Source organism: Halichoeres trimaculatus, unplaced genomic scaffold, assembly GCF_033239565.1.
Source record: "Halichoeres trimaculatus isolate MK-OKI-2021-1 unplaced genomic scaffold, fHalTri1.1 fHalTri1_scaffold_12, whole genome shotgun sequence".
Taxonomy (NCBI): Eukaryota; Metazoa; Chordata; class Actinopteri; order Labriformes; family Labridae; genus Halichoeres; species Halichoeres trimaculatus.
Genome location: NW_027437190.1, coordinates 19,117,825 through 19,143,004, shown reverse-complemented (window position 1 = coordinate 19,143,004; position 25,180 = coordinate 19,117,825). Strand labels below are relative to the sequence as shown.

General features: G+C 39.0%; 1 protein-coding gene across 1 annotated transcript in view; it reads left to right on the top strand.

Annotated features, from left to right (window-relative positions):
* The window catches only part of dnah5 (dynein, axonemal, heavy chain 5), a 94,008-nt gene that overhangs the window by 21,418 nt on the left and 47,410 nt on the right, over window positions 1–25,180 (top strand). The window contains exons 30-59 of the mRNA XM_074684117.1: window positions 38–276; window positions 1,235–1,382; window positions 1,514–1,606; window positions 1,893–2,092; window positions 2,273–2,426; window positions 2,842–3,005; window positions 3,175–3,331; window positions 3,530–3,742; window positions 4,126–4,350; window positions 5,132–5,304; window positions 9,123–9,193; window positions 9,342–9,449; window positions 10,163–10,350; window positions 10,874–11,068; window positions 12,250–12,384; window positions 12,661–12,768; window positions 13,255–13,408; window positions 13,566–13,712; window positions 15,328–15,569; window positions 15,763–15,939; window positions 16,993–17,197; window positions 17,357–17,499; window positions 18,930–19,064; window positions 19,281–19,403; window positions 19,572–19,785; window positions 20,052–20,275; window positions 21,236–21,434; window positions 21,535–21,707; window positions 22,193–22,323; window positions 23,504–23,657. Of these exons, the coding sequence (XP_074540218.1) occupies window positions 38–276; window positions 1,235–1,382; window positions 1,514–1,606; window positions 1,893–2,092; window positions 2,273–2,426; window positions 2,842–3,005; window positions 3,175–3,331; window positions 3,530–3,742; window positions 4,126–4,350; window positions 5,132–5,304; window positions 9,123–9,193; window positions 9,342–9,449; window positions 10,163–10,350; window positions 10,874–11,068; window positions 12,250–12,384; window positions 12,661–12,768; window positions 13,255–13,408; window positions 13,566–13,712; window positions 15,328–15,569; window positions 15,763–15,939; window positions 16,993–17,197; window positions 17,357–17,499; window positions 18,930–19,064; window positions 19,281–19,403; window positions 19,572–19,785; window positions 20,052–20,275; window positions 21,236–21,434; window positions 21,535–21,707; window positions 22,193–22,323; window positions 23,504–23,657 (4,992 nt within the window). The remainder of the gene's footprint in view (window positions 1–37; window positions 277–1,234; window positions 1,383–1,513; window positions 1,607–1,892; window positions 2,093–2,272; window positions 2,427–2,841; window positions 3,006–3,174; window positions 3,332–3,529; window positions 3,743–4,125; window positions 4,351–5,131; window positions 5,305–9,122; window positions 9,194–9,341; window positions 9,450–10,162; window positions 10,351–10,873; window positions 11,069–12,249; window positions 12,385–12,660; window positions 12,769–13,254; window positions 13,409–13,565; window positions 13,713–15,327; window positions 15,570–15,762; window positions 15,940–16,992; window positions 17,198–17,356; window positions 17,500–18,929; window positions 19,065–19,280; window positions 19,404–19,571; window positions 19,786–20,051; window positions 20,276–21,235; window positions 21,435–21,534; window positions 21,708–22,192; window positions 22,324–23,503; window positions 23,658–25,180) is intronic.

Here is a 25,180-nt window from a genome sequence, read left to right as displayed (position 1 = left end):
CCTGTGGATTAAACTGGTGCCATTTTTCTTTCCTTAGAACCGATTTGACAACCTGTTCAGGAAGTATATCACGTACACAGGTGGAGAGGAGTTGTTCGGACTTCCTGTTACCCAACATCCTCAGCTCTTGGAGATCAGAAAGCAGTTAGCTTTACTGCAGAAGTTGTATGGCCTGTACAACAATGTCATTGAAACAGTCAACGGCTACTATGACATTCTCTGGGCTGACATCCATATTGAGAAGATCAATAATGAGCTTCTGGATTTTCAGACAAGGTGAGACAGTTGACCAACTGTACTTTAATCTGAATCTAATTGTCCTATCTGACAGTTATGACAGGGTTAAGGAATAGTAGGGGCTAATACCATGAAGTTATACCTTTGGAAATTTGACAGAAAAAGGAAACAGTGTTCACACATTTGTCTTATCTTTAGGATACACACCTCACATTTTAATAATAAAAAAAACAAAATACAATAGTGCGTTTATTTGTTTCCAGGAAATTTCCCCTGATTTGAAGCTTATATCAGTGCTGAGTTTTTTTTTAACACAAGTTGTTCTGACCTGTGAAACGAACAATGAAAGACTTCTAGGAAATATTATTCACTCTTTTGAAACCAAAATGAACAACAGTGAGCCAGACAGACCTTAGTCAATGAAATGTTTTAACTGGAAAGTACTTGTCAAAGTAATCAGTCATCATGTTCCCACAGGAGGTTAATGACTATCAAACCCAGACACTCCTATTCAGCAAATTCTATTCAAAGGAAAATAAAAAAATAATTATTATTCTGTTTTTAATCTGTCCTTCTCCTCACTGCCCCTCTTCTAGCCTGATAACAAAGTCCTTCCAGTTTGAAATGTTTCTGAGTCATTCTTTACATGAATGCTCCAAAGGACATCAACTTATTTTCCATCCATGTTTTATCTCGGTGCGCTGTCCTCTCCTCGGGTGTGTCATTGTGGATGTGACCAAGGGAAATTGAAGGGAGAAGAAAGATAAGATAATACAGGATGAATTCAGTCCTTATGGACTGTAGATGAAAATGTAGTTCTTTTTAAATCTCCACTTGTGTTTTTTTCTGAAAGTGTTTAAGTTATTGATGGTTTTGAGTAGTAAGGAGTCACTGAAGGTACATATATGCATAACATTTCCAAAAGACAAGACAACTTCTGGGTCCTAGCAACAATCCGGAGTTCTGTGCCTCACTGACTTTGTCACTTTTAAAACAGGTGCCGCAAGCTGCCCCGGGCTCTAAGAGAGTGGCAGGCTTTCCTGGACTTGAAAAAAACTATTGATGAGTTCAGCGAGTGCTGCCCCCTGCTGGAGCTTATGACAAACAAGGCGATGATGACTCGCCATTGGAAGAGAATTACAGAGGTTAGTTTAACAAAGCTGTAAACATATCACTTACCAGCTTTTGTTATATTAAAAATATTAATTTCTATGTGATATTGTTAATGATTAGACATGTACATAAAACCAGTTAATCCATCTGGTTTCATTTGAAGGTGACTGGGCACACCTTTGAAGTCGAAAGTGACACATTTAAACTGCGCAATATTATGGAGGCTCCTTTGCTCAAGTTTAAGGAAGAGATTGAGGTGAGTATGAGTGATTGGCTTCCTATACAGTTCAGGAAATAAATACAGTTCAATTTAGAAGTGGATGACACACTAATGATAGCAAACAGAAATTTAACACTCACGTCAAATTAAAACAATGTTATTCTTAACATTAATCTTATTTTTCTTTTATTAAAGAATTGTAATCATAACTTTTCACAAAATTAGATTTTTCCCTTGATTTTTCCTGAGTTCTGAATGTATACCAAGGGGCATATGATGGTCCTTTTTAACCCTTGGTCCTTTTCAACCCTTTTATGCACAGGATATCTGTATCAGTGCAGTGAAAGAACGAGATATTGAGCAGAAGCTGAAGCAGGTGATCGCTGAGTGGGACAACAAAACTTTTACATTTGCCAACTTTAAGACCCGTGGAGAGCTGCTCCTGAGAGGAGATAGCACATCAGAGATCATAGCCAGCATGGAGGACAGCTTGATGATGTTGGGGTCTCTTATGAGCAACAGGTATTTTACTAATTCATAAATTTGCTGCAATAGGCGTTACGGGGGCTAATGATATTAAATCTATCATATCAAGGGTATTTGATCAACTTTTGAAGATTTAGAAATATTGCACACAGGCACACAATCTGTCACTATTTGTGGTTAAAAGTAAGAGTACATGATGTTGTTCTAATTTGCCAGGTACAATACCCCATTTAAAGCCCAGATTCAGAAGTGGGTCCAAAATCTTTCCAACACCACTGACATCATAGAAAACTGGATGACTGTCCAAAATCTCTGGATCTACTTGGAGGCTGTGTTTGTGGGTGGAGACATAGCTAAGCAGCTGCCTAAGGTAAACACAAAGGAGTGATCAAAAGGATCAAAACTCATAACTTGTGCCTCCCTCCTCTTTATTGCTTTACATGCACTTTTGTAAGATTCTATTTAAAGAGAAATCTTTCACCAAAGATGATTCTATATGATTGTGCTTGTATTCCAAAAAGTACAGCTGCTCGATTACAAGTTGTATCTATATTGTTCTTATTTATGTAAAATTCAAGACATTTGTGGGCCCAGTCTTATTTTGTTTACAGTGACAAAATACTCTCTCGTTTGTTTTTCTCACCGCTTTGTCTATTCATAGTTTTTCTTTAAATCAGAAGTATTGATTGATATAATTTTGACATTGCCCCCTAACTGATGGGGAAAAAAAGTTGAATAAGATATCTATGCTATTAAGAAATAAAATGTGCAAACCCCATTTCCAGGAAGCAAAGCGTTTCTCTAACATCGACAAATCGTGGGTGAAGATCATGATGCGAGCCCACGAGATGCCTAACGTTGTACAGTCATGCGTGGGAGATGAAACTATGGGGCAGCTGCTCCCTCACCTCCTCGAACAGCTGGAGATCTGCCAGAAGTCACTAACAGGGTGAGAATAGAGGAGTGCAAAACGATTGTTACAAGTGTGCTTGATAGAGTAATATTAGTCAAAAGAGGAAGAAAGTACTCTCAAAACTGTTACAAAGAGGCAGACAACAAAAGTAGGACTGTCTGTTGAGATGTGCGTTTTTAACGAATGGTTTCATTCTGTTATATAGTTATTTGGAAAAGAAGCGTCTGATGTTTCCTCGGTTCTTCTTCGTGTCTGACCCTGCACTGCTGGAGATCCTGGGCCAAGCTTCTGACTCTCACACTATCCAGGCACACCTTCTAAACGTCTTTGACAACATCAAATGTGTCAGATTCCATGACAAGGTGAACATCTTTATGTAATGAAGGGACCGTCACAATAAACAAATAGTCTAGGAGCCCTCTCAAAAGACTTTTTGTAAATTTGCAGTTTGATGTATAATGAATAAATTCCCAAACACAATACACATTACACTAAAACCCAGGAAGATGAAGAATTACCAATTGGTAATTCTTAACAATGAAGCATGCCTTCTCCCTCAGATATATGATCGTATTCTGGCCGTGTCATCACGGGAGGGGGAAACTGTGGAGCTGGAGCGTCCGATCACAGCTGAGGGCAACGTGGAGGTTTGGCTCAATGCTCTGCTGAAGGAATCCCAGAGGTCTCTGCACATGGTGATCAGACAGGCTGCTCTGACAATCCAGGACTCAGGCTTCCAGCTCATTGACTTCCTCAACTCCTTTCCTGCCCAGGTCAATCATGGTTTGATTCAAGAGAATTGGAGTAATGTGCTAGTACTATAAAACATGGTCCATTTTCTCATGCAGACTTGCTCTTTTTCTTTTAGAGTGGTTAACTAAGACATGTATAGAAGAAGAAATAACATATCCAGACCAATATGATGATTCTAGCTAGACATTCATATTCAAACATGGGAAACTGATGTTAAAAAGGCAATATATAATGCAGCTGGTTTCAAAGATATCTTGTGAACTCTTCAAAATTGCTCATCCTTATTTTTTTTTCTCTAATTCTCAATTTTAATTCCTTACCCGGGGTAACAGGTGCAGTAAATACATTGTCATGTTATGTGTTCCACTCATGTAGTTACAAAATATCACTGCTCCTTAATCAGGTGGGCTTGCTTGGGATTCAAATGATATGGACCAGAGACTCTGAGGAGGCTTTGAATAATGCACGATATGACCGGCGCATTATGGCCAAAACCAACCAGCTGTTCCTGGATCTGCTCAACACACTGATTGACATGACAACGAGAAACCTGGGGACTGTGGAGAGGACCAAGTACGAAACCCTCATTACCATCCATGTCCACCAGAGGGACATATTTGATGACTTGGTGAGTACAGTGAGCCACATGATTGTGATTTTTACAACTATTCTTAACAATAATAATAATAATAATAATAATAACTTTTATTATTATTATTTTATTATTTATTCTAAACTACAATATTCAGCACATGCTTGCTATCCTTTTGTAGGAGTGCTTTTGATATACAGTACCCTAGGGACAAGATGCAATATCCTTTTTATTTTTCACAAAGAGTCAGCTCTGTGACAAGAATCTTCAAAGCTTTCATGCTAACAGCCAAATGATATTTGGATCTTGAAAAGGGAAGCCTTTGAAGCCTCCCCTCACAGAGTAAAATTGCCCAACCAGTGTCCGAGGTAAATGAAGCAGGTGTGGTGCAACACTACTTCAGTATTTTATCATTTATATTTGATCCAGTCTTACTGTATTCAGTTATTCCCCTCCCGCCATATTGCCATCCAACCACTTTAACACAAGACTTTGTTTTTAAAACCCCCTTCGTTGTCATTATCACTTCAGTTCTTTTTCCTGTCCTTACTATTATACATCTGCCCTCTCATATATCCTGCTTCCAGTTGATTCCAGTGCTTCTTCTTTATTTCTCCCTGCTTTTTTCTCTCACCTCACATCACCTCATTAATGGTGTACTTTGAGTCATATTTTTTTACTCAAATCATCTCCCTACCACTTTCACTCCATCCCTTTATCTTGCTCCATTTTGGTCTCATCCTGTCACCTGTCTCTCTCTGTAATGTTTTTTTTTTGTCTCTCCTCCTCCCCTTTATCTCAACCTTTCTCCCCCCAGTGCCGACTCCACATCAAAAGCCCCAATGACTTTGAATGGCTGAAGCAGTGTCGTTTCTACTTTAATGAGGACTCAGACAAGATGATCATCAACATCACAGATGTGGGCTTTGTCTACCAGAACGAGTTCTTGGGCTGCACCGAGAGGCTAGTCATTACACCATTAACTGACAGGTAGAGGGACATCCCTGAAGACACACACACACAGATATAAAGGGAAAATATGTACAACCAAAAAAAATAAAACAAACAAAATGGACGCACACCACGAACTGTTTAATGATACACATTTGTTTGTTCATTATTCTTATGTATTTTGAAATTCACCAGAAGATGTTAGCACCGACTGCTACAAATGAAGTTCCTGCAAGTGGATCTAACATCTTCCTCCATTTTCTGTAGATTAAAGGGTACTGGTTTTGATAAATATTTATATATTGCCCCACTGTCTAAACTGTACTAGAGGGACTGTAATGTCTGTGACATGAAAGAGGTTATTTCATATTAAGGTTGCATCAACCAAGCTCTCACTGAAATTGGCCTCTTGACTGGAATGGCCTTCGTCTGCATCTTGAGAGAAGATGGTCACACTACTTGTAGAGGGGATAGTCTTGGCCATGTACGATTGTGAGTGGTCAGCGGATCAGGAGCAGTAGTGTTTTTATTAATTAGTGATTGCATGAGGGAGTTTGTTGGAGCTGTGGGGATATGAGGTATACAAGGTAAAGGAGGAGAAGTTGCCTTAATTATGTGATGAAAAGGAGGACAGATTAATGGGATTGGGAATGAGAATTAGAATTGTATTGTTTAAAAAAAGTAGCACTGGGAAGCTGTACATTTGCACAGGGTTCAAGATGAGGAGAACAAATACAATCCCAATTTTGAAAGGTTGGTATGCAGTGAATAATCGGAATGAAATAAGATTGGTAATTTGAAAATCATTTAAACCCCATTACTTGTTTGAAAAGAGTAAAAAAACATGTTTAAATGTCTATATTGGCATGCTTATCAGCGTGAGGGGAAGTCAAGGAAATAAAAAAGGGTCAGGAGGAGCTGACATTTCAGTGACACAAAGTCTTCGGCAGTATACGAGAATCATCTGGAGTTGGGTGAAAGGGGAAGTGCATTCAATCAGTCTGTGCCACTCTACCTTTTGACAGGTGCAGTGCCTTCAGTCAGCCCATGTCAGCCTGTCATTTGATAGGTGGGCCCACAGTTGCATGGCCACACAGAATGAAACAGTTGTACTTCACAATATAACACGTATAAATGAAAACACGAGATAGGAGAAAACAGAATTTGCACTATCTCTACTCAGCTTTCTGTACATATCATCTCCTGAGACTGACGCACTAGATTGCCAAGCCAAATCTGCTCAAATTAAGCTGAAGCACGTTGAATCACGTGAGATGTTTTTTTTATCGTTCCCCATCACCTCATCATGTAAAAACACTGTAGAGTGTTACCCCTAGGTTTACGGCGCAGGAGAACGAGTGCTGCATATTCACGGAGAAGGCGTAAGCAGATGTTTCTTAAGTAGTTTTTTTTTTTTTTTTTTTTAATGTACGCTTTAATGTACTTGTCTGTGTGTAAATCCCATAGACGTTGCGCACGTGTTTGTGTGTCTGTGAACGCGTCGGGGCGGAACTTTACCGTGCCCTAAAGATCACGTGCTCTTTCGCGCACGGTGGAGTTCCGCAAGGAGAAATGTGAACCCAACGACACACCAACGACATCCCGTCATGAGAATAAGATTAAAAAATAAGGCTTACCAGTCCGTCAGATTAAAAACAAGGTCTAGACATGATTTATAAGAGAGGGAACTCTAAATCACTTGTGTTATGAACTGGCGCTGCATAGAAAATAAAACTACCTCGACTTCCAGGGGGCGGGTGTCTCCGATGGGGGGCGGGCCGGGCCGCGCCCTCCTTTATAGCTGTAGGAGAAACACTGCTGTAATTATTTGCAAAAAGAGGGCAATAATACTTGAGCTGAAAAGTAAATTCCTGTGCTTGCCTGGTAAAGCTTGGGTCCCTGTTGTTGTTTTTTTATTCACTTTACAATGTAAAGTTGATACTGCAGGCAAGCTAGTTTATCACCTGGATTTTTCTGCTTTGGAGCCATGCAGTTATTCTGGCAGAATGTGGTTTGGCATTTTCTTGATACACTTTGTTAAGACCCTTGAAAAGGGCATTATTTGGGTGGTTTTGCTAGTTGCGTCAGAACTTGTATGTATTCCTCAGCATTTATGGTGTCTTCCTGTGTAAGCTGTCAGTACCATGGGCACTTTTGCATAACCATACCATCAGGGATGCAGGCTTTTGATTGGTGCACTGATCGGGATGGGTACCTTTCACGTAAAAAACAATATGGTGCCGGGTACCTGGCAATCGGTAACGGCACTCAACGGTACCAATTTTCGATACTTTTTTGTGCTCATTTGGTAAAAAAAATATATTTTTGGTAAATACTTGACATATATATTCTTTGATACATAACCTTGTAATGATGTGTTCATGTCCAGCATGGAAATTCACCTACTCTTCCACTCCCTCATAGTCACAAAGATGCATTTAGGTACCTACACATGGTACCTTTTGATTTTTCGTGAATCGGTACCCCGTACTTTTGACAGATTTCGGTCAGTACCTATAAAAGTACCTAATTCAGTACCCATCCCTATACACTGATAACAAGCCCCAATTCTTCTTCTCCTTTTTAGAGTGGCACTTGCAGTGTCAATGCCAAGGTCAAATTTTCCTTTGAACCATCACATGACAGTTTTTCATGTTACTCCAGTCCACCTTGACTGAGCTTAGGCTTCATGTGTTAGTGTCAAAATGTGATTTTTTTGTTTAAGAAAAAAAAGATCTGAATGTTGAGCTTCTGTTTATAGATATTTTTGACAAAGTCCCAACATTTTTTGAATTTGGATTGTTTTAAAAGGAGCATATTTGAATTTTGCTGCTACAACAAGGAAAAAACAAGCCATTCGTTAAATACAGTTCACCAAAAAAAAGTGCTCTTCTCATGTTGCATGAGTTCAACAGTTTGTATTTTCTTTAGATAAAACGAAACGTTTGTAATTCTCTCTGAAACTGCTCCAGATACATATGAGTAACTTTATAAAAACAGGCCATTAGGATCAGAGGACACCGTATTGGATGGACGGTCATCATGCTGTTTCTAAACATGTGACTGACAGAGACAGAGCAAGACAGTCTGACTGAGGGTGTTAGGAATTGGTCCAACGACAGCCAGTGTTGGTCTAACAGGCCCAGGGAGGGAAATATGAGAGGACTTAAAGGAAAAAAGAGACGAGGAGAGATATTTGAAGAGACAGCAGCAGGGAGGGAACTACCACGGACATCAGACAGCAGCTCTCCAAAGAAGTGGCACGCTGTCCTTATGGCCTGAGGCTCCAAGACAGCTCTGATATTCTCACCGCCCACTTACCCTGCCTGAAACACTATCTGATTCTGTCTGTTCAGACCCTGTGTTTTTTTATTCTATCGCTCATTGTCTTTAACTCCTACTCTCTCACATTCTCTGACCTCCATTTCTCTACAGTTGCATCAGGCCTGAAAATAAGACAAGGTGGAGCTAGTTTTACATGAAAGCAGGATCGAACAAAACATTTTAGAGATTGTTTTAGAACAGCAGTGGTCTGGTTTGCTGAACAGTCACTGAAGGACATAATTTGGCCAGGCAGTGAAAAGGCAGAGCTGTGCTCCCACAGGGCGTGAGCCTGGTTTTTGTGCCAGTCATACTCCGTTCTCAGTGTCCATAGGCAAGACACTGAAGTTCCAACAGCTTTGAGAGCAGTGTTCCTAAGCAGTGTCTGACCTCCAACCTGCCTTTGGAGATCACGCTGTATTAGTTTAACTTTCTGACAGATTGAATGTGAGCTGAAATTTGTGTTTTGCGGGAGGGAAAAATGTTAACTGAATCATGCTGCTGAAATTTCACTGTACTTATGTGTGTTTGGCAAGGTGCTACATCACCTTGGCACAGGCTCTGGGTATGAGTATGGGTGGAGCCCCTGCTGGTCCTGCAGGAACAGGTAAGACTACAGCCTAACAAGGCTACCCTAGCTAGGTTTATCTAGAATTTAAAAGAAAGGAAAGAAAAAAGTGTGCCAAGGGATTAAGATTTTAATTAATATTTAGAAGAAAAATGTTGCTTTGATGATGAAACTTTTTGGTTTTTAGGCAAAACGGAGACCACAAAAGACATGGGGCGCTGTTTGGGAAAGTATGTTGTGGTCTTCAACTGTTCTGACCAGATGGACTTTAGAGGCTTGGGAAGAATATTCAAAGGTAAGAGTCACAAAGCAAATTGGCCGTAATGTCTCTGCAAAGGGAGCAGAAAAGTATAGGGTTAGGGCCAAAGGAAAAAAGTTTTAGGATCAGTTAAAGGGATTTGAACTTAAAGGGGCTGTGACGTGTTTCTAAGTGATCTTTCAAAGTTTTCCCTCCTCTATATATGCCTGATCGTAATCCTCACTTTAAAATTAGATTATCAGCGCCAATACTACAGGTTACAGGTTATTTCAAAATCCTACTTCATAGCTTTCTGATCGGGTCAAGCAGGACTGGATTGATTTACGGCACGTCTAGGTCTCTATGACCACACCCACCTGATGAAGTTTAGTAGTGAGAAGAGAAATGTGTTTTTCTCTGCTGAAAATGACTTCTTTGCTTGATGACACATTTCAAACCGTATCACTACGTAACTGTTCTGATTAATACCTTACCTCTGCGCGTTCCAACCAGTAAAAAGTCTAGAGCAAAGAAAATTTGATCTCCATTTAATTCCAAAACAAACACACCTTGTTAAAAGTAACTTAAGACAGTGTGCATTAGACTCCGGGTCAGAAGGTTGCGAGGCAGTCCAATTAAAACAGATCCTCCTCATAGCATCTTTAACTCAGATGCTTATGTTTGAATATTTATGAAAAAAAAACAATGAAGAGGCAACTGGTTTAATTATTGCACATACAAACCATAATGAAATAATGTCTGATTTCCAGGTCTGGCACAGTCTGGTTCTTGGGGCTGCTTTGACGAGTTTAACCGCATTGACCTTCCAGTTTTATCCGTGGCAGCACAGCAGATTGCAATTGTTCTCACTTGCAAGAAGGAGCGCCGCAAGAACTTTGTGTTCACAGATGGAGACAATGTGGACATGAACCCAGAGTTTGGCATCTTCCTTACTATGGTCAGTGACGCTACAGAACCAGAATTTAGAGTTTACATTTCAGGTATTACTGGACTTTAGCAATTAAATAGAAACTGCTATACATTTTGAGTCTATTCTTATTTATTAGTCCTTTCTGAAGGTAACAGATTCTGCAGACTATAGAGAAAAGGGCCTAAGCTGTGTCCATGGGGATTTTACTGGCAGCAGGAAAGTGCTTTCTATTAGCCCAATGATGTTGCAGTATTAACTTAAGATTCCCTGTAGTTTACTTTGTGTATGGTCATTATGAGCCAATAAAAAAACACTCAGTCTAGCCTGTGCACATATATGTCCTAATTTGTGCAGATTGCATACACCTACTTTCAAGTGCATCTATCAATCCACATTTTGTATGTTTCTACGTCTGTAATGAGATAATAAGGTCCAAATGTTCCTTTTTGTACCAGTAATAGATGTTGAATGTTCTGTTACAAAACGTTTCTTTATATTAACTGTATTTTCAGTCCATTAAAGTTTCCTCTTTCCTGTGCTGTATAATCAGAATCCAGGTTATGCAGGTCGTCAAGAGCTCCCTGAGAACTTGAAGATAAATTTCCGTTCGGTTGCCATGATGGTGCCCGACCGCCAGATTATCATAAGGGTGAAACTGGCCAGTTGTGGGTTTATAGATAACATGGAACTGGCCCGCAAGTTCTTCACTCTTTACAAGCTGTGTGAGGAGCAACTCTCCAAACAGGTAAAAAAAAAAGAAGAGGGGGAGAGAAAGCTGGGTTTAACTGGGGAAGATACTCTTGCTTTGTATAATTGTGAATATGTACAGGGATTTATCTAGTCTAAGATTTAAGCCTTTACTTATTCCTTACAATATTTTTCAAAAACTCTGTATGTACTTGGCTTTTATCAGTGGGCAACCGCAGCACAAATAACCCAAAGGTGCAAAAAATCAAAAGTGAAAAGGTTGCAGTCATACCAAACAACAATGTTGCAAAAGCCCCAAGCCCTCGGTCAAAAGTTTGCTTCTTTAAGCAAAGCAAATTTCCCACATGTCATTCTTCCACTCTCTCTTCCATTTTTCTGCTCTGTGCTACACTGTGTGTTTTACTGTACTGATAAGCACCCAACAACTTCTTGACCTGCCCCTCCAAAAAGTATTGACAGTTTCAACAGATGTCTATAGGAGCTCCTTATATTGACAATGCTACTATGATTGACCCTACCACATAGCCACTAATGGCCCCCACACTCATTTTGGATATAGATAGGGGGCAAGACCCAATACATCAACAGCATTATTGACTGAACACCTCCTTCTATGTTTGGTCAGGGGAGGCTCGGCAGTTAGCTCTGCTGTCAGAGCGATGAGATTGTAGAGAACAGTTATGGAGAGGGCAGGGAAAGGAGAGCCATTGTGATGAACATGTTTGTGCCATGGCTCATAATTCAGGGTGTGTTATTGTGCTCTAATAATGTCAAGCATGAGTCATGAAAGAGAGGACACATGCTCTGTTGTTCATATACACGTGAAATGTGCAGTTCACAGTTACCCAAAGTCTCAAGGAACATAGATTTTGGCAACTACTATTTGTTTGGGCTTCCTTAGTAAACTGCTTTGACTAACGTTTCCTCTGAAGAAGAACTAATGGATAAAAGCTTTGCATTATGATTACATAGTTGGTTGGGCCCAGTTGTACGGATTTCAATGCCTTTGATTCATTGTGTTTCTAATCAGAAGGATTTATAATGAGTCACTGTGTTGTGGTATGTTTACAGAAACAGTGATTTAATCCATAGTTTCCAGTAAAATAATATGCAAGTTACTTCTAGTTTTATTCAATTTGTTGGGAGCTTTTACTGTAACAAACTGTTAAATAGGCCCTTATTAAAACTATATATAAACAGGGTGCCATTTGTTCACAGGTTCACTATGACTTTGGGCTACGAAACATCCTGTCTGTGCTGCGAACACTGGGAGCAGCCAAGCGAGCCAACCCCAGTGACACAGAGTCCACCATCGTCATGAGAGTCCTCAGGGACATGAACTTATCAAAGCTGGTCAGTTTAGAACACAGTACAGTCCAAAAAAGCATCCAAAAATGATCTTTCACTAGTAACTGATGTTAACAGTAGAATATGGATTTGTTAAGACATTTGTAAGATTATACATCAGGAAAAATAATATGCTTATATTAATAAAAACAGAAGCAGAGTTGAAAAAAGTGCAATGTTAGAAGAAAGTCGAAGACGTATTCATAGTGAATCATCCTCTGCTGTTTTGTGTGAGATTTTGCTGACTTGTGTTCTCTTGTTTGTTGACGTTGTGTTTTTTAGATCGATGAAGATGAGCCACTCTTTCTGAGCTTGATCGAGGATCTCTTCCCAGGCATCTTACTTGATAAAGCAGGCTACCCTGAACTAGAGGCTGCCATTGACAGACAGGTAGGAGAGAGTGAGCACTGAGTCTGTTTGTGTTTGGAGGGGAGGGTATGATGATGACAGTGAGAATAAATGTTAGATAGTGGCAGTGATTGAAGGAGGACGGAGGAAATAGTAAGTGACAAGAAATGAATCTGACAAAAGACTAATGAGCTGTGGGACTACTATATCTCTCATGTCACCTCCAAATGCCTCTGGATATCACACCCAAAGGGGAACAAATGCTGCCATTTACTGTTTGTCAAGGCACTAACTTAAGTAACTGGCAGATACAGTGTAGTGTGAAAAGTAAACGATACAATAAGTGTTTAGATTAGAGCTTTATTTTCTGCCGGTGCTTTTTGGACATTAATGGGCCTTTATTCATGATGTGTCAGCTTGACAGGAATCTGTGTGGGATTTAGACAGTGTATTGCAAATCTCATCTTAGTGGTCAAGTTAACTGTACCCGGATGCCCTATGTGTGAATTGTAATTGTATTGTCATCAGGTTGAGGACACAGGTTTGATCAGTCACCCTCCCTGGAAGCTGAAAGTCATCCAGCTGTTTGAGACCCAGAGAGTCCGTCATGGCATGATGGCTCTCGGGCCAAGTGGTGCCGGAAAGACAACGTGTATACACACACTGATGAGAGCTATGACAGGTGGGTTTTAGAGTTACATAACCAGAAAGTGAGACATAAACTTGTAATGAGTTTAGTGTATTAGAATGATTGTATCTGAGTTAGATACAGCGCAAAAATGCTCTTTTTACCCTCTGTGTGTGGAGTGACACCTGACAGATCTTTGTGTTTCTCTCAGAGTGTGGTCAGCTTCACAAAGAGATGCGCATGAACCCTAAAGCCATCACAGCCCCGCAGATGTTTGGCAGATTGGATGTGGCCACAAACGACTGGACTGATGGCATTTTCTCCACACTTTGGAGGAAAACACTAAGAGCAAAGAAAGGTCAGAGGACTTTGTGTCTCAACTTGGCTTGGATTTGGCTGAGCTCACAATGAAAGTAGATTATTGAAAATTTATGAGCATTTGAGTATTAAATATTCAATATCCTATACATAACAAAACATTTTCTGTGTTTTTAACAGCTATTATAAAACATTCTTTTTTTATATGGGATAAATGGTGAAAAGAAAAATGCCGCCAATAAGACAAGCTTTGGGTTTAGCCTAATTGTCTTAATACTCCACTTATGGAACACTTATAACCACATTTTTAAAGTGTTGAATAAGAGGGAAGGAGATAAAATGATAAATAAAATGAAGTTTCCCTGCTCTCTTACATTAATAACTCCTGAATTATTCACCACCTCTCTGGGTTATCAAAAATGTTCCCTTTCTCTGTTGGATCCTGAAGAAAAAGTAATATTTTGTAATGTGGAAAGGGAACTTTTAATGTCTGGGGACATCATTGAATCCATAGTTCAGTGCAGCACCAGAAGCTGTTTTATCCTTCTACTCAGTGCTAATCCTACACACTGCTTTTATATGCATATATGAATATACATTACATATGTGCGCTTTGATGTGTGAAGATATGCATCTGGTGTTTTCAGTATATGTTGTTATGCATATCTTCAGGAAGGATGTATGTTGATTGCATTTGTGCATCCCCTTGCTGTTGTTGATACTGTTCTTTTTAGCAGCTTATTGATTGTGCGGTTATGATTCAAGCGTAGAAAAGTCATAGAGGTGCAGTCGTGACAGAGCTCTAGAGTGAAGTACTCCATAAGGAACAGAATTTTTCCCCGGGCCGATAAGCTGTACAACTTTATACATGAGGCACCATGCAGCATCCCCAGCCTGATCTGTTTTAACGACCTCTGTGTATTAATGAGTGTGATGACACATGAAAGTAGACATAAGAAATGGATTATTTTGACTCTCTTCGAGTCTTTTGGGACAAATCCAGAGAATTAGGTCACATTAAATCTCTGGTAACATTGAACATCTTCATGAGACCAAACATACACTCTAATCTGGCAGCAGTATTATTCTCATTTTTAAATAACCAACATCTTCTGAATTGCAACCCCTGATTTTTTTTAGAAATATATTTCTATTTCCCTTCTGAGAATCTCTGCTGATAAAGTTGCAATAAAACATTTTACCTCTTCTGATGAAATGACTGTAAATTGAAAAGGTTAATCATGGTTTAACTTTCACTGTGACATATTTAGAAGAGATTGCTCAATAAAGTATTGAGCAGATATACCCTTATTTACACTTAATAAATCACATTTTTACAATCTTTTCTTAATTAGAGTTAGGAAGTATTTTTTTCCAACTTTATTGGCAGCAGTATATATGAAATCTAAAAAGTCTGCTCCAAAAAGAACATTTTTCTGATTGCTTCTTGTATTTCCATCATATTTATTAATATTTGGGCCATGGAGTTTGATTTTTTTCCTCAAAGTCATAGAAGATTACAGTTTTGTTACAGAAAAAACTTATAGATAAATTTCCATTCTAGTATCTGCAAGCTGAAACCTTCAGAGACATTTTTAACATAGCAAAGCTAGACCATAAGAGCAAATATTTTGAATTCATGTTTTGTTCCACAGGAGAGCACATCTGGATAGTCCTGGATGGACCAGTTGATGCTATCTGGATTGAAAACCTAAATTCAGTATTGGACGACAACAGGACTCTGACACTGGCGAATGGAGACCGTATACCCATGGCACCCAACTGTAAAGTAGTGTTTGAGCCACATAACATAGACAATGCCTCTCCTGCCACTGTGTCACGCAATGGCATGGTGTTCATGAGTTCCTCTGTGCTCAACTGGAGTCCAATTCTGGAGGTGAGTCAATAGTTTAGATATCTGCACTGAGCAACACCTTTTTCCTGTGATATTGATATATGATATGACATTCCTGTTTCACCTGAAGAAGAAATCTCTTGACTTGTATTTTTGAAAGAACGTACTCACTGTTTATTTTGATAGAAGATAAATCTTTACAACATTCCTGTAATGTTTTGGTTGATTCCTTCAGGCCTGGTTGAAGAAACGTTCTCCTCAGGAAGCTGACATTCTGAGAGCACTTTTCTCCTCTTCCTTCTCTGAGCTCTACCGCTTCAGTGTGCAGTCACTGGAGTTCAAGATGGACATGTTGGAGGCCTTTGTCATAATGCAGTGTATCAATATGCTGCAAGGGCTCATACCACCAAAGGTAATGTTACAGCTGTCAGGAGTATCCATCCATGAAAGAGGCAACATTCCCAGAAAATGTTCTTGTCTTTTAAGAAGTTGGTACAATGACCTGAAATAATAAGGAACATTTAAACATACATTTGATAGTTTTCTGGTTTGAAATAGCCTCAAATTTACGTCCTTGTGAGGGACTTCAGTGATGTTGAAAGAGTCTTACTTCTAGATGTATGCCTGATCCACAATTTAAAGACAATCAGCACCAAAAAAAGGTTATTTTGAATTCAGTTTTTTAGCTTCCTGATCGGGTCCAGCAGGACCGAATTGTTCTACAGCACGCCTAAGTCTCTATGACAACACCACACTAGCTGACAAAGTTTAGTAGTGAGAAGAGATATCTGTTTTTTTTTTTTTTTTGCAGAAAAGGGTTTCTCGAATTTATTTTGTAGTAGTGGCAAACACTGGAGCTGGACTGTCAAAAAGAAAAAGGACAGTACAGCATTAAAGCTAAACAAGAGTGTGATAGAACAGGAGCTAAAGACTAAAACATGGGTTAAGCTATTTGTGATAAGGTGTGAAAAGAGTTACGTAACTGAATAAATTCTGTACCTTGTCGCTTTAAATCTAGGAAAGAGTTGTCATTAACAAGAAAAGTAGTGATAAAAAGAATATCAGATCTCCATTCATTTGCTTTTAAAACACTACAGGCATTAGTAAGAGTCACTTACTCATGACAGTGGGTGCAAGTGCTCATGGGAAACATCCAGAAAATATTAGCTGTTCTGGGTGGACCTCAAAACCACCCCTTTAACTTTCCAAGGGGTGAACCCAGGTATAAGGTAAGTAGTCTGTCAGGCTTAAACATAGGATAACCTTTATTTCTGTTTTTCATATTAACTTAATGATTATTTTTTAAGTTCTGTGGATTTGTGCAGTCATCAGTTTAGATTATGACTTTATTGACTTTTTGAATGCTGTTTTGGTATAAGGTTTTCATAACTTAATATCTGCTTCCCCACCTTTTGTTTAACAGCTTAAACAAAGCTCTCCATCTAAAGGCAGTTTTACTTTGCAGGAACAGTGTGGTGAGTTATCCAGAGAGCACTTAGAGCGGCTGTATGTCTTTGCCCTGATGTGGAGCACGGGAGCCTTGCTTGAACTGGATGATCGCAGAAAGATGGAGCTCTGGCTCAGAAGGAGTAACAGTATCTGTCTGAACCTGCCAGACATTCCCTCTGACAGGGATGATACCATGTTTGACTACCATGTCACAGCAGATGGTATGTCTATATTGATAAATGGGTCTCGTCCTCCTCCTTGTTCAGCCTTAATTGTTCACTCAGTCATCAGTGGAAATGTTTTTTATTCATTTAACAACTGGGATATTTTGTGCTTATTATTTTCTTTTTTTTAATGCATGCACAATTATTCCTTTCCAGGTCAGTGGGTCCACTGGAACACCAGTGTGGAGGAATATGTGTATCCATCTGAAATCACCCCAGAGTACTGCTCCATTCTGGTCCCCAATGTAGACAATGTTCGAACAGATTTCCTTATTCAGACCATCGCCAAACAGGGCAAGGTGAGGAGCTGAAGGAAAAGCTAACTTAAGTTCTATGACAACTGTGCAAAACCTGTTTACATTGCTTGAGTGGAACAAATCAAAAATTTTAAATCTGCTTTAGGATCATAAACCCTTACGCTTCATACCTTCCTCGTATGGAGATATGCAACACACGTGTCAGAATAACATACGGTTTTATGAACTGAAGCCTTGTCAAAAGGAACATTAGGTAAACACAGGTCTGTCATTGTAGAGTCCTGAAAGCTGATGGTAAGGACCTCAGAGGGGAAGCGCCCATTTAATCTCTTCTCTTCAGTGAATAATGCTTCACTTATTGCTGTATACAGCTGAGTAGACACAGCTTTTGGATCAATATCATGGCAGCGTGCAGAACAGCTTCTCTAAAGAACCAGGAAAATACCACGGTAGATACTCAATATCCCATGCATCGAATGCATAAGCATGGACACATTTATCGTAGAGCCTGTGTGTGTATTTGTGTGAAACTCATTTAAATTCATAATGGCACAAGAAGAAAAGAGGAAGGGTCTCTACGGTAACGTGACTACAATAAAGTGGAGAGTGTGTGTTGGTCACATTTAGGTTGTTTTCGCTTTCTTTGAGCTCCTTTAAGTCTGATTATTTTTAATAGGTTGATTTATTTGCTATGCTCAGAGAGTAAAAACGGCTGGGACCAAAAATGTGGTGTTCTGAAAGAAAAACATTGCAGCCAATCCAGTAGTATTTTTAGTTAGCTGTCTTTTTGGTCTGTACAGCAATATTCAACACTGTTTGTCTGTCTGTTTGTTAGGCTGATAATATATAATGCTTCCATGGCACCACCGTGGTCACAGACCAAGCTTTACATTTAAGATCTACACAATTGCATGTGTCAGCTCATTTTTCTCCTTTCCGAGATTTTCATTTGTAGCTTAGCACAAGACTGAGTGACTGGATAACAAACTGTTTTCACAAATGGATCTGAAAAAGCAATTTGTTGTTGTTTACATAATATATAGCTGGAATCAATTTTGGACTAATCTACTGAAGGAGTAGAATAAATTTCCTCCACACTGTCTTAGGCAAACAGTTGCTCGTTTAATCAAGATTCAAAATTGGTACATGTCTTATTTTTCTCTTCTCTGTTTTCTGCTTTTTCAGAGTGTCTATCACAGTAATGAACAAAATGGTTGTTAATGCTTTAAAGATTCACAGAATGGTTAGATGTCAGGCCACAGTAAACACTTTTTTCAACAGTTTGAATCCTAAACTTAACAAAATGTGAACAACTGATTGAGAATGCATTTTGCCAACAATGTGCACAACCAAAATTATTTATGTGAAAAAGATCATTAGGTCATAAAACTTTACTGATGATGATGTAATAATAAATATATACAGAGAACAACAATTTATTCATTCATTCATTCATTGGTATTTTTTCAAAGGCTGTTTTGCTGATTGGAGAGCAAGGAACAGCAAAAACTGTTATCATCAAGGGCTTCATGTCAAAGTATGATCCCGAGACGCACAAGGGTAAAAGTCTTAACCTTTCCTCTGCTACCACACCGCTTATGTTCCAGGTAAAGTATCTTTTTCAACTCCTCATAATTTTATTTTTTTCTAAATCATTATTTACAGTTTCATTAGAATAAAAAGGCTCTACCTCTGTGTTAACTCTGTATCACTAAGGAGAGAAATTCAGGTCTGCCTTTCTTTACTTTCCTCTGCTCCTCTCTGTTAATCACTAAACATGTTTCTATTTTCTTCTTTTATTTCTCCACACATTTACTTTTCAGAGGACGGTTGAGAGCTATGTAGATAAGAGGATGGGAACCACTTATGGACCACCTGCTGGGAAGAAAATGTCTATCTTTATTGACGATATAAACATGCCAGTTATCAACGAATGGGGCGATCAGGTTTGCAATTATTTAAAGAAAATAGGAAAAATACACACAATGACCACAATCACCAGATAAAATGATACAAGTGCATGAATTGATGGAAATAGCAAAGTGGTGTCAAATGCACCACCTCCAAAAAAACACTAAACTTAAATAACACAAACTTTTTCCTCTTTATTTTAGGTGACGAATGAGATTGTCCGGCAGCTGATGGAGCAAAATGGATTCTACAATCTGGAGAAACCGGGAGAGTTCACTAATATTGTGGACGTTCAGTTTCTGGCAGCTATGATCCATCCAGGGGGAGGCAGAAATGACATCCCACAGAGACTGAAGAGGCAGTTTTCCATCTTTAACTGCACCCTGCCTTCCAACACTTCCATAGACAAAATATTTGGTGAGAAAAATAGAAAACGATGGAACCATTATGTATGTGTGGTTTGAAATAATATTGAAGTGTTTACTTTGTTAACTACTTCCATTGTCGAAGGGGAAACAAACTGTGTTCAAAAATTAGATGTCTTTCTAATGTTACCCGGTGTAGCTGTAAGAAATTGAAAAAGTAAGTTTGTATTGACTCATACTTTATTGTCCCGTCTTTAACCATTATATATAAGTAAAAGTGGTTTGATTGTCTCCTCAACATCAATTTATTTTGTGTAGGTGTGATTGGTGAGGGGCATTTCTGTGCACGCCGTGGTTTCAATCCAGACGTTCGGAGCACAGTAACACGTTTGGTGTCCCTGACCCGCCATCTCTGGCAGTTGACCAAAGTGAAAATGCTCCCGACTCCTGCAAAGTTTCACTACATTTTTAACCTGAGGGACCTGTCCAGGATCTGGCAAGGCATGCTCAATACCAACTCTGAGGTGATCAACTCTGTCCAGGTGAGAGGACATGGGAAACCCTTTTTAAACATTTTTTCAAATTTGACTCTTACATGACATTTATCAAGAAACTTTGGTTACATGGGCGTAGTATATTTGCCAAAAAAGCACATGGTGACTGTGTGTTTAGGGTTTTCTAAGTATTGTGACCCTGAAATAATTGTCAATCACTTTGAAAAAAACACTTTTTCATGTAAAGCAGGTTTTGTGGTTGCACCAGTGTGGTATGATGCACAAAACTATGGTGTAGACCAGAGCATTGTAGAGACACTGATAGATGAAGATAAAACCTTCTATTTCTCTATTATACGTCAAGTATCAATGCAGAAAGGTGTGAATGTTGGGAAGGAACAAAAACAGAGATTGGAGCAGCGTGAGCTCAGTTCTTGCTGATGTGGGCAACTCCTGGTTGGCCTGTGGCCTCGCTGAATAATTGAGAACAGTGAAATATATCTTCTTCTTCAGGCTGCCCTGAATCAAGAGAAACATGCTTAACATCTCTGCTGAGGCTGCCAACTTTACTCAGAGTTAGAATACACTAAGCAAAGCTAGAGTTCTCATTTCATGAAGTACAAAACTCTCATGTCATGATCAGTTTTGCTGCATGTAAGCACTACATCTCAATAATGATTTTCAATAAAAGTGTGGGTTCCTGTTTTTTCCTAGTGCTTATCTTTAGCAGTCTTGCTATAAACCAATCACATCACATGCAAAATTGACCCGTCTAACTTGCTTATCAAAATTACTGCAACAGGGCACAGATGGCCTTGTGGTCTAGGTCTTGCCCCATGAGGCTGGCCCCCCTCCAGCGGGTGGCAAGCATGTGGCCTGTTTCCTGCATTTCTTTCCCCACTCTCACCCTGTTTCTTACTCTATCTACTCTCCGATCCACTCTAATGAAGAAGCACCGCCCCAAAAAACTAAAATAAATAAAAATAATTCTGCCACAATAATTTCCAGGTGCTGCTGGCTTTGTGGAAACACGAGTGCAAACGTGTGATTGCTGACAGGTTCACCATGCCTGAGGATGTTGAGTGGTTCAACCAGGCTTTGGCAAAGCTGGTCGAGGAAGAGTTTGGCGAGGAGCACAAAAACATGGTGGACGTGGGACAAGACAGATACTTTGTGGACTTTTTAAGAGATGCACCTGAGGCTACAGGTATGGCACCTCAACACCTTATTTGTGTCATTGTTATACTTAAAAAAACAAGGCACTTTCACACTGGGGCCATTTTGATTTTATACATTCTTTTCTCCAGGCGAGGAGCCAGAAGAATCAGACTTTGATTTGCCAAAAGTGTACGAGCCAATGAAGTCATTTGAGAGTTTAAAGGAGCGTCTCAACATGTTCCTTAGTCATTACAATGAGACTATCAGGGGCACTGGCATGGACATGGTCTTCTTTCAAGATGCTATGATTCATTTGATCAAGGTACTGGGTAAATCTTTTCTTTTTTGATAGTAGGAATGCTAGTTTAACCAAAAAGGTAGATTTAATCAAAATAAATGTACTTTTGTGCATTAAATTTAGAACAAAAGTCTACCTCACATAAATCAAAATGTTCAATATTCAGCTAAAGAAAAAAAATCCAACTCGTATGCAAAGCTTTCAAATCTAGTCATTTTATTGAAGCGTGTCTCTGGCAAGCCACCGAATGTCTGGTCTTCTTCAATTGAACAGTTAAGCTTCTTTCATTTAAAAGGCTCTGGATGAGTGCAGACAGCCTTGAAGTTAAAGTACCTCCAAGTTTTACTTTAGTGCTATTGTATTCATTGCATTTTTAAATTTTTGCTCACATACTCTTACACACTTTTCCTCCTACATATCCATCTTTTTTTCTCTAACATTTCTCTACAGGACTTTTATAAATAAACTTAGTTCTCACGTGTTTTCTTATTTTGTCTTTTTTTGTGTAGGTATCGAGGATAATCCGGACACCTGGAGGAAATGCCTTGTTGGTGGGTGTTGGGGGTTCAGGCAAACAGAGCCTAACTAGGCTGGCATCTTTCATAGCTGGTTACAAGATCTTCCAGATCACCCTTACACGGTAATACTTATAGTAGGTCTTTTTTTTAATCTACAATCTTTAAAAAATAGTTTGACTCCTTCTAGGGGTTTTAATTTCATATTATTGTCCAACAAAATAAATATGTAATGCATTTAAAATATGAAACAAGAGGTCCAAAATGTTGTCTTTCCTCTATTCTTACCTGTTCTACCTCTCCCTGTTCTCCCTCACTCTTCAGAACTGTCGAATGTTTTTATCCCTCAGTTCCCAGGTGCATTTGCTGCTGCCGTGGTCCCTTTGTGCTTTTTCCTTGTTACAGGTGCTATTGTGTGGTATCAACACAAATGAGCTGTGTGTCCTTCCTACTCTCCTCACAGCAACTCAGGAGAAACAGCCTCCTTGATTTTTGTTCTATTCTTGTCTTTTTTAAAAAGATAGCTTATTTTCCATGGTCTGTCAGAGTACTTATGTCTCTTTTTTTTAGAATACATCTATCTCTCATTATGTACAACCTGATTTTGGAAAGTGCCTTTGTATAGACTTTGCTTTTTCATACAAACCATGATTCTGGCAGAAGAAAACACTAGTGCTTTTTGCACTAATTTCTTGCCAGTGTTTTATATGAATACATCCATCAATTTACTTTCTTTCAAACATGCCTATTTTTCCTCTGCCTCTCGTCACTTTAGTCAAGCTCACACAAACTCAAAAACAGATGGAGGCACATATGAAAACAAGCAACAAGGACACAGTCTGCTTCTTTTAACACAAACCAAATCAGACATCGGTGTCTGTTCCCACTCTCTTTTACCGTCCCCGCTTATAATAGCACTAGCTCTCTAAAAATCAAATCGATTCTTTCAATGTTTGCACAGTCAAGACATAAACACGAGAGAAAATGTTTGTGCAATTGGTGAAGAGTCTTTATTTTTGTAAGAAAGTTGAGAAACTGGTTCAGCTGTCAGAAAGAAAAAACAATTTCACAGTGTGATGGTATACTGAGTTCAAATAGTACATCATTATCAACTCAAATATGATTCACATAGGAAAATTAATTCAAGTAGTTACACGCACACAACACACTCAAAAACACAAATCCACAGAGTTTTCCCTTTTGTTTTTCTTTCTTTTAACCAATTCAGTTTGATTTGCCAACAGCAAAGACAGTGATTGAAAATACATACAGTACATAATCCTTTTATCATTCTCTCTTTGGCAGCTCATATAACACAGCCAACCTGATGGATGACCTGAAGGGTTTGTACAGAACAGCTGGCCAACATGGAAAAGGCGTCAGCTTCATCTTTACTGACAACGAAATCAAAGATGAGTCCTACCTCGAGTACATGAACAATGTCCTGTCATCTGGAGAGGTGAGGAGGACACACTTGGGGGGAAAGAGGCATGCTGAATGCATCCCTTAAGTTATTAGCATTAAAAGACTCTTTGCTGCAATTCTTGCTCATAGGAAACATAAACAAATATTAATGTGGGACAGAGTTGTGTGTCACTCAAAAAAAAAAGATCAAATATGAAATTCTTTTGGGCTAGTCAATGGGCAAAGTTATCGAACTTATCTTAAACTTTGCATGCAATTTTAATCTTTTTTTTTTAATTTTTATTTTTTTATTTTTTAAAACATAAACTAGCTTTTTGATATAGGATCACTTGAGCTAGAAGATATCCTCAATTCTGTGGAAGGTTTCTATGGTTAGACAGAAAAATCTATGTATTTTTTTATTTTATATACCCTGACAATTGTAGTTCACCTCAGATGTGTATGAAAAGAAGTCCTTTTAAGAATTAGAAGTAGTCATTACAAGAAGCTTTTACTATGAGAGCGCTCTACTTTGCACTCACGTGTTTCTGTTTGTTATGCCTCAATAATAACCCTGTCACATCTGTGTTTATGCAACCTTTTTTGATAGTCAGCACAGACGCTTCATTATGAGTACAGCCTGCAGTGAGCAAACAGAGTTGCTGCACTGACAATTGCCTTGAAATCACCTGGTATGTTTGCACAGAAGCTTCCATCACACGTTTGTTGTGCTGCTGAAACTGACAGCTGGCATTCGTCCTTCAGTGAAATCAACATTTCATGAAGCCGAAAATAAAGCAGCTACAGCAGCCACAGCAGAGATCCAGAGAGAAGTGATGCACATTGTCTGTGTCTGTGTAATAAGTGAGGCAATTTATCTCAATTCAATCAAATTAAAAGGGCAAATTAAATTTCTCTTTCAATATAATTGCAATTTATAATTATTTCTTAATCAATCTGTAATTAATGAATAAGAGCCGTTACTGACAGAAGTAACAGACTCAGAGCAGCATAATGGCTTTGCCCTCTGTTACTTTTTCAAAGCAGCATCAGAACTCCAGGGTCAATGCCACTGTTGGCTTTTATCTCTGCTCCATCCTGGAAAAATATGCATTACGCATATACTTCTCCATTTTACCTTGATAGCATCTCTTTACCCCTCGCTTATTCCAATCTGCATTGATATTCTTAGTGTCCCCCACTCGCTCTCACCCTTTGACACCCTCTGCTTCCGTTGGATACTTGTGTGCCTCTATTGAGCCTTATCCTCTTTATTCATGCCTCTTCTCCAATTTTTTCCCTCCTTTGCTTGCTTTTGTAATCTGTTCTCTTCTTATATATGTGTGTTTGTATACACACACTCACAGGCCACTTTATTAGGTATAACTTGCTAGTACCAGGTTGGTCAGAACTGCCTTAATCCTTTGTGGCATAGATTCAACAAGGTCCTGGAATTTGGTCCATATTGACATGATAGCATCACGCAGTTGCTGCAGATTTGTCAGCTGAACATCCATGATGAGAATCTCCTGTTCAACCACATCCCAAAGGTGCTCTATTGGACTGAGATCTGGTGAC